Genomic DNA, 12,410 nt, shown 5'->3' with positions numbered 1-12,410 from the left:
TGGGACAGAGAGATTAGTTAGGAGATTGTTGAAATCCAGCTCACAGATAGAAGTAATCATACCAGTGAAAATGGGATGAAGGGGCAAATTTGCAATCTATTTAGAAGTTGGATCCATAGGTCTTAATGAGTAATTGGATGCATGAGATGAGCATAAGGAAATACAGAAGGCCTGGAGGTAGGAGAGCAATGATAAGAACATATATTTTTAATTCAGGCAAGCAAAGGTTTAGATCCTGACTCTACACTTAGCATCCAAGGCTGAGTTAATGACCAGCAAAAGGGAGACACCGATAACTACCTAGCATGGCTGCTTTGAAGATAAATATACAAAGAAATATTATAAAATACTATATGGCAAGTTCCTAACACAGAATAAATCTCTAATAAATTACAGCAATATGTCAGTTCCTGTTTCTCTGTCTGAAAGAACTGGTTGGATGGAGAAGCTGTTCATTGAGTACAGCAGTCAGGAGTGTGCTGTCTGCAAGTAACAGTAAACTGAACTTACAGTAGTTTATAAAAGTATGGGTTATTTTTCTTGCACAATAAGAGAAAAGGGGGTGGAGAGCTACTGGCACTAATTCAGTTGGAACTGGAGTCTTTGCTGTTATCCTCGGTTTTACCTCATGGTCACAATATGGCTGCCCCAGTTCCAGCCTTCAGCATCACATTTACATTTAAGTCAGGGTTGAAGGGAAACATGCATAAGAGAAAGGTAATGGGTTAGTCAGTTTTTCGGAGATAGGGAACACAGAAGGAGAAGACAGATGTTTGGGAAGAAATAATGAACTTGATTTTGAATATATTGAGTTTTATGTTTCTGTGATATATTCATATAGAAAGAGGTATAATAGGCAGCTGGATATACTGGCCTGAAGTTAAGGAAAGATATCTGGGATTGAGGGAGAAGGTTAAATTCTCTGGGGTGAATGAGAGAACCCATAGAAAGGATGTGTGGTAAAAAAAGATAAGGACATAGTTCTGGCCTAGAACACCAACATTTAATGGATGAGTAGAGGCCAAGAACTGCCAAAGGTGAGAGAGCAGTGGTTAGAGAGGCAAAAGCAGAGCCAAGAGTGTGTTGTGTCCTGAAAACCTAAAAGAGAAAAAAATTAAGGAGGACGTATTAAGGGCTACACGAAATCAAGAAGGTAATAAGTGACCTTGCTGAGAGCTTTTCCTTTGTGGGGACAGAAGCGACACTGGAGTAGGTGAGGAGGGGAAGAGACAGGAGAAAGCAGAAGGAACAAATGTAAGAAATTCTTTTCTTTTTCTATTGTTCTCAGAGTTCATATTTCAGGATGTCACTTGTAAAATTCTTTTTTTTAAAGAAAGATTTTTGGTAAAGTCAATTCACCTTTCTGAAGAGAAGCAAACTTGGGATGAGAGTCTGGACCTCATAACCTTCAAAGGGTCTCTTCCGCCGCCAACGGTCTCTGATTACACGGTCTTCACGGTCTTTCTTACTCCAGTGATGAGGCCCAAATAAAATCATGTGACACGTTTGGGTTCTGGGAGCAGGGCTGTGTAAACGTTCCTCGTATGATGCTTCCTAGTAGTGAAGCGGGCAGAGTCTGGAAGTCACTGTTCTGGTGTTGCATGTAACACAGACTAACTTTCCCAGGCTCTTCTTTATTTAGTGTGTTTTTACGTGGATGAATGTCATGGAAAATAAAACTATTAAGGGAAAATAAAAATGTTCCATTTGTGCAATTTTTGGTGGGTTGTATTCAGATTTAAAACATTAAACTATTTTGGGCCACATATAAAATCAACTTTTATATTGGACCACCCAGACTCAGAACACTTGATGAAAGACTCTAAAAATAAGAAACTTGTTGGTGACATCGTATGCAGTTGGCTGTCAGGTTTAAGAAGTTTCCTTCCTGTTGAGGAAGGAAGAAAATGAAACACATTTAAATTTAAAATACTCCAAACCATGGTATAGATGTAGTTATAAGAATGTAGCTCCGGGGAAATCATCTCTCCCTCTTTCTGTCTCTCTTCTCCTCCTTCTTCTGAACTATATAAGCACCAGTTCAGAAAAGTACGTTTCAGAGTACAAGGTTTTTGTTTTTTAAAATAAATGTTTTGCTTTCTTTTATTTTCTCTTCTTTCTTTTATTTCCTGCAGATTAGTTCTGCAGGCTGCAGGCAGCAAAAGCTAAGAAAAATAATAATTTAACCCACCCTTAACTCCCTTCTGTCTGTTTCAATCATCAGTGTGGTAATTCTCAAAACATTTATTTGAGAGAATCTAATCCTCTAGTAGTTCACTTCTCAGAGCTCATATTTTAGGATGTCACTTGTGGCCTGGAGATTAAAACCTTCATGTGTCCTTTACTATTTATAGAATTATGAAATGAAAGTTTTCCTATCATTCTTTCCTGTAGGGGCTGGGATTTAATCAGTTAGAGCCACAGAACTTTTGGTCCCCTCCCCGCCCCCCATCTTGCCCCAAAGAGGTAACATTCTCCTCGATGCGTGAGGCTCTTTCGGTTCCCTGAAGGTGGGCTGAGCGAAGGCGCGTGACGCAAGAGTGGGCTGTGTCCCTGATGCCTCTAGCGCCTCTACCGCCTTGTGAATGATCCCATCAGCGGCGCAATTTCGCAGCGGCGGCCGGGGCAGCGGCGGCGGCTGCAGCGGAGGCTCTGCGCGCCCCACTCCTGCCTCCTTGGCGGGAGCCCGAAGCTGAGTGCACAGCCTCAGCCGCACCCAGGCTTCGCCCGTCTTTTCAAGCTCTTCATGCTACCCAACTAAAAGAAGAAAATGGGCACGGGGGATTTTATCTGCATTTCCATGACCGGAGGGGCGCCCTGGGGGTTCAGATTGCAAGGTGGCAAGGAGCAGCAGCAGCCCTTACAAGTTGCTAAGGTAGGACCCCCGAAGATGGGTTATTACCGTTCTGGGCTGGGAAGGAAGGAATGAAAGCAACCTGTGGATGGTTTTTTCTAGCTCTGATTCAGAAGTCTGTGTATTAGTTTGATTTGGATGCCGACACTGAATTTTTCTAGATGTGGATTCTTTTTTTTTTCCAAAGAAACTTTGGAGAGTAACATATAGCACACATGTAATTAATCAACCAGTAATAGGGGAAAATAATGCTATATTTTATCAGCTGAAGGAAAACCTAGTTAATCCTAGTTAATCAGCTTTTTCTTCAGCAGCCAGCAAGACACTTGGGAACATTTCTTCTAGGCAATATTAGAATCTACATTTGTTATTGTTTCATGTCACTTTGCTTGGGTCTGGCGGAGGAGAAATGCGTAGCTTAGCGTAACCAATTGGCTTGGCTATCTTGGGGACTATTATAAAGTATTGGTAATGACATTTATTATACCACATTCATGAGAAGGCCAATTTTGGGCAATAATTTTTAAAATATGATGATGTCATACAATCTATTTGAAAGAATACTGTTTTAAGGATTTGGCTAATAAATGCAAAAATCCAAGTATTGTTTTCATCATGTGCATTCGTCTGGTTAAGTGCTCAAAATAAAACTCAAAGACACCAAAAATATATTGTAACTTGGAGGTAACTTTGAAATGCATCTAATAATGATTTAAGATATTTTAGATGTTTTGGTTTCCATTAGATTGCTTTTTTTCTTAGCTCAATATGCTTACCAGTTTGCTTGAGGGGATCTGATATTGTCTAATTGTGATTCAGCTGAAACAAATTTTTAAATACATGAAAATAAGCAGACTTTTACCCGATTTTAATACTAAATTGAAATACTACAAGAAAGAACATTTTTGATTACTTTCCTATTTTATACTTACATTAAAAATGGATCTAGATCCTTATGAAATATATGGACCACTGGGCTTTGTAGTTATTCTTCTTTCCCTTTGGCTTTTTTTTTTTCTTTAATGTTCACTGTGAAGAAAGGCGTTTCTTTGAAATTTTCTGCACCCAGGCTTCCATTGGAAAAATCCTTTCACGATGTGATGGCGGAATCCTGCCACCTAGTGAAAATTTCAAACATCAAGGATGAAGCATAAAAAGGGGAGATGAAAAGCAGAAATTTTTAGAACTGGAAAGTTTCTCAGAGTTCCCCAGTTCAACCCACTAATTTTAGATTAGGAAAGAACACTGAGAGGTAAAGTAACTTGCCTCCAGTCTTTGGTCTTTGGCTTGGAACTGGCAGAGTGATTAAAGGGTACGGAAATCTGATTGGTTTCATCGTGCTTCTTTAGGAGTCAATGGTAGGCAACATCAGACAAAATATTAATGCCTAATTCAGCGTACGTAGAATTCATGAGACCGAAGTGGATTTGTCCTGGGTCTAGAATAGCCGTTGGCTGGCTCCTGTTACTGCGATTTGGGTTCTAATTCCAGCTCTGATCTCACTTGCAGCCAGGCCTGAGACAAATCACCCTTCCTGACTCTTCTGGGGTGTGTGTGTGTGTGGAAGGAGAGAGAGACAAAGATTTTGAGTGGGGTGGGAAAGGAGAGAAGTATGGTGGAAACGACTCTACCATTAGTGGGGTTCTATGTTGCTCAAGTTTTCGACAGCCCCATTAGTGTATGGTTTTAGAATCACTTGCCTACCAGTTAAAATGTGGGGACAGAAGTGGCTAGAAGCTGTGATTCCTGGTGGCGCTTTCATAGCCAGACCTGCAGAATAGAATGGCTTCTCCTGTTCTCAGTTTGCTTATTTCAAAGTGGAACCACTGTGTGGTGATTTTTTTGAAGAACTGAAGCAACTTGATAGGAAGGGTGCTTTGGAGGCCTTTCTCTGCTGGTAGCGTCTCTATTACCAGGATTCAGAGAGGCTGTTAGTCTGTATGAGGGCCAAAAAATTTAGTCCTGCTCTCTGCCAAATCATCTTTCCTAAAATACCCAGGAAATATATTTTTGGTTTTAAAAAGATCATTATATTAAAGCTTTGCTTTCATTTTTTAGTTGGTGTTACTATAAAGTTACTGATTATAGAATATCATTATGAAAGCACCTGGATGTTTGCCTTAATTATTGTGTGTGTGTGTGTGTGTGAGAGAGAGAGAGAGAGAGAGAGACAGAGAAAGACAGAGAGAGAGGGAGGATAATCTATAGTTTTTTTCCCCATGAAAAAGGTGACTAGAGAGCCTTCTAAAGAAGATACAGTTTCTAAATTACCATGGCAATGCTCACTTTTCTTGGTCTGGTTTTACATTTAATTAAAACTTATTACGTTTAATTTCTCATTACTAGCATTATTTGTTCTAGAAAACCTTTGGAACAAAGTTCATGTCACTTTCTACGTTATCAAGGCCATGGCCTCACTGGGAGCACTGTTTTTTACTCAAAACATTGTAAACTCCATTCTAGTAAAGGTCTCTCATTGAGATCAAGGTGAAGTGTATGTTGCTTGGTACAGATTTTCTCCTTTTCCAAGGACTGGTGAAAACTTATTAGAACCAAGTTACCTCCAAGTAGGAGGATGTAGAGGAAAGAGTCAGAAAGGCTGGGTAGGGAATGGTTGTTTGCTGGCATACAAAATGCTCACAGTTTTGAAGAACATGAAAAGAAATAATTTGGGAATTGAAGAGAATATTTTCAAAGAAAAGGAAGTTTCACACAGTGCTTAAATCATGCACTGTGTGTTGGATATGCTACAAAGCAGCTCTGTAGATAACAACAAAGTTTTGGCTTGTAAATATCTAGTGTTTAGATTTTCAATAATTCTACATAGAATGAAAATCTAGCAGGCTGAAATAGCAAAAGAAAAACTAGTCTAATATTATTAAGAATGATCAGAAATTTAATAGCTTTATAATTCCTAGTAAATAGCCTTCTAGTGACATGTTTCATCATTTTTGAAAGATGTTCAAATGTTTTTAGTCTTTGGCTGGCTGGCTGAACTGTAGTCAAACCCTATCTTTTAAAGATCACTAACAAATATTAATAAAAAAATCTTTCACTGACATTGAAGTTCAAGGTCACAAAATTCTGTTTTGTTTTCAAGATAAATTGAATTTTTAAAAGGCTGTAATAATCAGTAACATTGTCCTGGTTTTTAAACGTTTATATATCTTTTAATTTATGTTCGAAATGCCTGTGATGGGAAGTAACCATTTCTAATACAGAGTCATAAGACAGTACTCTTACAAGGTATATTTCCAAGAGATCATCCACAGAAACAAATTTATCCAGACATAATTACAACATAAAACTCCACTGTGTGTGTGCAGATGTCCTTATAAAAATATGTTAGCACTTTTACTTTACGAAACTCTGTTTTTTTGGAACATGTACTTACATGGCTATGTCTCTGGACATACTCTTGGAAAATCACTTTGGAAAATCTCCACATAAAGAAATGGGCAGAAATTTTTGTTTTGCAAACAAATCTTATGAATGATTCAAAAATAACTCACATTTTGAAAATAATGAACAAAAAATGTTTAGACTATTTATTCTTTACATGTTTTAATGTTTAGAAACGGATGCTTTCTTCAAAAGTATAGACCACTATGGTACTTATTAAAATGAATATTAATTCAGAGTTTCAAATGATTTTATTAAAATTTAGATGACAAATTACAATCATCCATTTTATGAGGCAGAGGTAGATTTGATGATTCTCATCTATTATTATATATCCTCTCTTTAAACGTTTGAATAAAAAGTATTTAGGCAAAGCACATCAAATACACAATTCATATCCATTAGTGCCATCAGTGAGGTATCTAAAATGTTTCAGATAGCATAATTCAAGAAACATAGCTATTTCTAAAGGGAAAAATAGGAAAGATTTTCATGTTTGATTATGTATATTTCAGCATAAGTGTTCCTTACTACATATGGAAAGCTAGGAACATCTTCATTAGTAAATATGACTGATCACTTAATTATTATTGATTTTTGAGCACTTTCTAGAAATTCTAAAAACAGCTATCCTTATAGAAATCCATGCATGCTAGCTAAATCTCTTAAGCAGATGTTACATAAAATTTTTATTTTGGAATTGCATGTTTTAAGACAGATCACTGTTGAAAGACAATGAGATAAAATAATGACCATGACTGTGTATAAACTTTGCCATTATCTAGACATAGTCCATATGTAGTTTGCATTTATCAGGCCCTTGTCATATGCCAGGAAATGTTCCAGGTGCATCCCTGGTAGGATGTCTGCTTTGTCAGTGCAGTTGCTGACCTGCCTAGTGTCTATATGAACAGGGGGTTGGGGGAAGGGAGAGGCAGGCGGGGGGAATAAAACTGGAGGGAGATGCAGGGGGGAGGGAGGGAAAAGGAGAGAGAAAAAGAGACAGAGACAGAGAGAGAATGAATAGGAACTTGTCCATTTGGTAAGGCAAGGGTCCTTGCGTTTCCGGTGGATGAATGACTATCACAGAAAGTCACTGGTGGGACTTAAGCCATCTTGCTTGGCCTTACCCAGAAAGGCCAAGCTCTTAGCCAGGGGCTGGAAGGAGCAAGCTGGCATCTTGAGGAAATACTGGGGGCTCGGAAGGGATAGAGAAGTATTGGGTAGGAACCCAATTTCGAGTGTTAGGGAACTATTCAGGGCAAAGCCCTCTCGGGTTCCTGGGAGAAACCACCCAAGGGTCCCAGCATTTGGACACCAATTGCAGAGAGGACAGTGATGGCTACTCAGCATTAACCAGAGAAGCGCAAAAACTAACAAGAGAAATGCCACCTCATTCAGTTATGAATAAATAGATCTACCTTCCCCATCCTTCTCCAGTCTGTTTTCATGCCTTCAACCTAGGAGGAGTGGGAGGGAGGCGGGTAAAGAGCAGACAACATTCTTCTCCTCTTGCCAAGCCCTGGAGCCACAAGCTGGCCACCATGCTTAGGGAAGAGAGCTTAGAGTTAGATGGTAGATCAAAGCTGTAATTGGACTAGACTGTTTCAATAACCAAAAAGCCACCAGAAATGCATGGGATCTGACCAAAGTATTATCAAGGGAGAGATTTGGCTTTATGGTAGTTGGAAGCAGTTACTGGAAGAAATAAAATAGTTTCACGTTTATAACAGAATGATAGGCACTCCTCAGAAACATCAGTTCCACCATACATACATTCATATTATCAATCACATGTACTTGATGTATGTTAGCCTGAAAACTTATCACCAACTCATATGACTTCCATTGATAATCATGTTGAAGCTGTTGTTTCTAGGCAGAATGCGTGAAAATCTGACTTTGAGCTTAATAAGAAATGAAAACTACTTTTTCCCCCTTGTCTTCTTTTGTTGCATGTGAATCAGTGCTTTAATAACCTGGGATGTGTTTTGTTATTAGGCAGATGCATACCTTTGGTTAGTCTAAAGAGGTGTTTCTTGAATGTTATTATTAGAGGCTAGAACTCTCACGTTAGAAGTACTCTGAACTTTTATTGGGTATTAAACTAAGGTGATTGGGTTTTTTTTTGTTGTTTTTTTTTTTAAAGAAAGTCATATTGCAAATTCCAAAAGTCAGTATGTAATGTCATTGGGGCATACACATTATACCTAACTGGATAATATTTTTCATGGTAATGGTTTTAAAAGACAGGTTGGCTTCCAAAATAATTTAGCTCCTTCTGTTAATTAATGTATTTAAGAATATAAGCGAATTTATATATTTAGTTAAAAACACTGCCTGTGTTTATCTTACAGTTGTCTAAGTGTGGTAACATATGTTATCTCATTTGATACTGGTGGGGTAAAGTTTTATTATTCTCAGTTTGTAGATGAAAACAACTGATTCTGAAAAAAATTATTTTCAAAAAAAATTATATAAAACAGTCTAAAGTCAAATATAATTCTTTCCCTCTAGCAGGGGCATCATATCACTCTCTGCATCAGCCTGGATGAGAGAACAGGCTATCATTTAGCAATACTGAACATTACAGTGACTTCGATACAGAATTGTATCAGACAGAATGTCACCAATCTAAGATCTGATCTTTAAAAATATCTGCAACGATTTCATCTTTTAATGGGCATGAGGACAAAGATTACAGAAAACATATCTCTGAGCTAATGTGTAATGAGAGGCAAGACTGGGAAGAGAACTGGTTTACTTGTAAATAAACCTGAAAAATATATGGACTCCAAAATGTTTATTGTGTCTGTCCTAACAGATTCATGATGAAACCAAATGCCATAAGGTTTTTGTAAAAGGAAGTGGAGAATTCCTGCATCAGCTTCATTAAACAATCTGAAAGGGTAAACAACTTCATGAAGTTAAAAGCTCATCTGAGAAACAGAAATAACATTTGCTCTTTGGGGGATAGTTCACCACCTCATTGAGAACATATTTATAGTATTGAATTACCTAAGGCACTTTATTTTTCTGAATTATTTACCATTCTTTTCTTACTATTGAAAAAGCAGAGAAGGCCACATTTGCAACAAACTGTGTCTTCAAAATCTGTGTGAAATCCATTGGCATGGGGCAGATCATCAGTGATAGCAGATACAGTTTGGTGTTATGATGGTCTGGGTGTAGCTTTCCTTAACTGGTGTATAAATCTGGTGTGTTTCAGATAAAGTACTAAAAAATGTGGTGGATTTACTAGTTGAAATATTATAAATGAAAGACTGTGTCACTGATTACGTAATAAATAGTTTTCCTATCCATTGGTTTTTGGTTTTTATAATCTTACTCACCCAAGACTAGCTTTTCTGCTTTTCTTTGGAAGCAGTGTGGGTACTGCATTGATAAAACAATGTAGTGGATGAGTTTTCCTGAACAGAGCTACGTGTTTATGTTCTATCTGATCCTACTTAGGCAATACTCCTTCCTTTATCAAAACTTATCTGGCTTGAATTTCACCTTTTTAGGACACAGATTATTGTTTCTGGAAGAAATCTATAATAATGGTCAGAGTGTCATTTTCCTCCCAACATCTTATTGCCTTCTGGAGATAATTTTAAGAAACTCATATTAATGTTTGTGGGGTGCTGGATACTTCTTTAATCACCTTTTAAATACAATGAGAGAACTCTGTGAGGTTACCCCCATTTAAGATCCCCATTACAGAGGCAGAAAGTGGTTAAGTGACTTCCTTGGATCACATGGGTAGGTAGGGCCAGACCTGGGGTTCACCCACTTTGACTTTGGGGTTTGTCTTCTAAGCTCCTACACAGAGCATTTTCAGGTTTAGTGTAGTTTGAACAGCCAGTTAAGAGGGAAAGAATGACTTCAACAGACCATTGTGGAAAGATTTTTGTGGTCCTATGAACCAAACCTACTTCTGTTCTGACTGTAAGTATATTTTCACTAATTTAAATTAGTGTCAGATCACTATTTGAAACTTTTATTTCTAGAACAAATAATTTAGGAAATGAAATAGAAACAGACTAGAAACTTTCATAATTCTGTCTTCTGAAGGATAGATTTAAAGAAAAATTTTGTAATCAGATTTCCCATGTTTTCTTAACAAATATGACATGCTACTTTATTATTATTATATTATTATTATTATTAGTTTTTTGCTGTGTTGTGCAGCTTACGGGATCTTAGTTCCCTGACTAGGGATTGAACCCCAGCCTTGGCAGTGAAAGCGTGGAGTCCTAACTACTGGACCACCAGGGAATTCCCATGCTACTTTATTTTTGAAGCAAAAATTTTCCAGCAGTAGGACCATGTTTGAGAATTTTACCATGTAGCTGAAGACATATTAAAGGGGTATAAAAGTAACGCATTGAGGTGGGAACTGGGTACTGACTTTACCTCCTCAATAGCTCACTCACTTCCTGCTCGGTGTGCCTACTTCTGCTCCTACAGCTCAGGCCCTCACCAGCTGTCTCTTAGATAGCTACCTTGGCCTTTTAACTGTCTCCCTGATTTGGGTTTCACATTTCTCAGGTTCATGCTACAGAGAGCTGCCAGGGAGATTTTTCTAAATCACCTGTTATTCCCCTGCTTAAAATACCTCAAAGTCTCTCCATCATAGTCATCAAAATAAGCGTGGCATTTAAAAAATCTGTACAATTAGGTGCTTTATTTATTATATCATTCACAATAGCCATAACTATCCTTTTTTTCACAGATGAGAAAACTGGGCCTTACAGAAGTTAGGTGAATAACTAAGGTCATAGAGCAGGTCCAGGCAGGTCCAGGATGGAGGCCAGTTGGACGCCAAAGTGCATGCTCTGAACGGCCCCCTGCGCTCCCTATATCATGGCAACATGTTTTTATAGATTCCAGTATATATTAAATGTGAGTTTCTATCAAATTAACCACACTGATGACATCCTGCAGCACTTTTGCCCTTCTCCAATTTATTGTGCTTTTCTCTTCAATTTAACTTGCCTACGAATAATGCATTGAGTGAATTTTATGTGACGCACTTCATAACCTACCCTAGAACCTTTTTTTTGTTAATCCCTGTTAAAGCAGCTTCTTCGTCAGTGGTTTTATTTACATTTTCCGCATAAAATGTTGATTTTTTTTAAATTAAAGAATTCATTTACTTTGAGAAGTTATTTCTAATGTGTTTCTGTACTGGCTCTCCAAAGGAGTATTTCTTCATCTATTTCATTGCTGAAATAGAATCAAGAAAATACCGTAGGCTGAGACATACCAGAAATATATGTTCTTTCATCTAACTTTACAGCAAAACTCCTGCCACATGTAGTTTGTTCTAATATTATTTCTACCAATTTCCTGGTTCTTTTCTTCTTTACATCTTCAACAATATTTGCTGATAAAAAATACATCTTGGTTTGTTGCCATATTGTATTATTTTAACCATTTTTAAATGCATCCAGGAGGAGCTTTCTAAACATTATCATTTAGTTTAATTCTGTAATGTTTTAAATTGAGTATTGCCTGACTTCAACCATTGTTAAAAAAAAAAAAACACAAATCTGGAAGTTTTTAATGCTCTGGTGCTTGGTTATTAAATATCTTCTTAGTCCTGACTACTTCACACTAACACTAGCTGATATCATAGAGCACAATAAGGCAAAGTTCTTCTCTAACAATAGTGGATGTAAATCCAATTCCAAATAGTGTTCTTGGTAATTTTGAATACTTTACTTACCTGACACATATAATTAAACAATAATGGTGTTTAATCTCGCTACATGGCTGATGAAGAGTTTCTGAAGGAATATAGAGGAGGGTCAGCTCTTTTTCTCTTGTGCCTGAAATGTAAGTGTTATCTTTAATAGCTGGCTTTCAAGAAAATTTTAAAACTTGTGTCATTTTGTGAGGGTTAAAACTAGGTAATAACATGGAAATTCATTTAATCAAGCACCGTAAAATGTAATATATTGCAAGAGAATGAACATGTGAGGAAACCTCCTTCCCCTCTGCCGTGCTAGGAGCTCCTGTCCCCTGTTTGGTGGGGTCACCTCAAGTACTGTATGACATTCATAACTATCTGGACCAGACGGGACCAGGTTACTGGTGTCAATCCATATATTAAAGTAGATTAAACATTAGTTAGAGCTCCTTCTGA

General features: G+C 37.6%; 1 protein-coding gene across 5 annotated transcripts in view; it reads left to right on the top strand.

Moving 5' to 3' along the window:
* The first annotated feature begins 2,609 nt into the window (after window positions 1-2,609).
* Window positions 2,610-12,410, top strand: part of SYNPO2 (synaptopodin 2) — a 159,591-nt gene continuing 149,790 nt past the window's right edge. For 3 of the 5 annotated variants that reach the window (XM_057704393.1, XM_057704396.1, XM_057704395.1), the window contains exon 1: window positions 2,756-2,875. In XM_057704393.1, coding sequence (XP_057560376.1) covers window positions 2,771-2,875 — 105 coding nt within the window. In that variant the 5' untranslated portion in view covers window positions 2,756-2,770. Of the gene's footprint in view, window positions 2,876-12,410 lie in introns of all 5 variants that reach the window. The other 2 variants (XM_057704394.1, XM_057704398.1) reach the window with 2 other exon arrangements.

The sequence above is a fragment of the Hippopotamus amphibius genome, chromosome 13, assembly GCF_030028045.1.
Source record: "Hippopotamus amphibius kiboko isolate mHipAmp2 chromosome 13, mHipAmp2.hap2, whole genome shotgun sequence".
NCBI classification, from domain to species: domain Eukaryota; kingdom Metazoa; phylum Chordata; class Mammalia; order Artiodactyla; family Hippopotamidae; genus Hippopotamus; species Hippopotamus amphibius.
The sequence above is the reverse complement of the archived record's forward strand: the minus strand, read 5'-3'. Positions and strand labels throughout refer to the sequence as shown.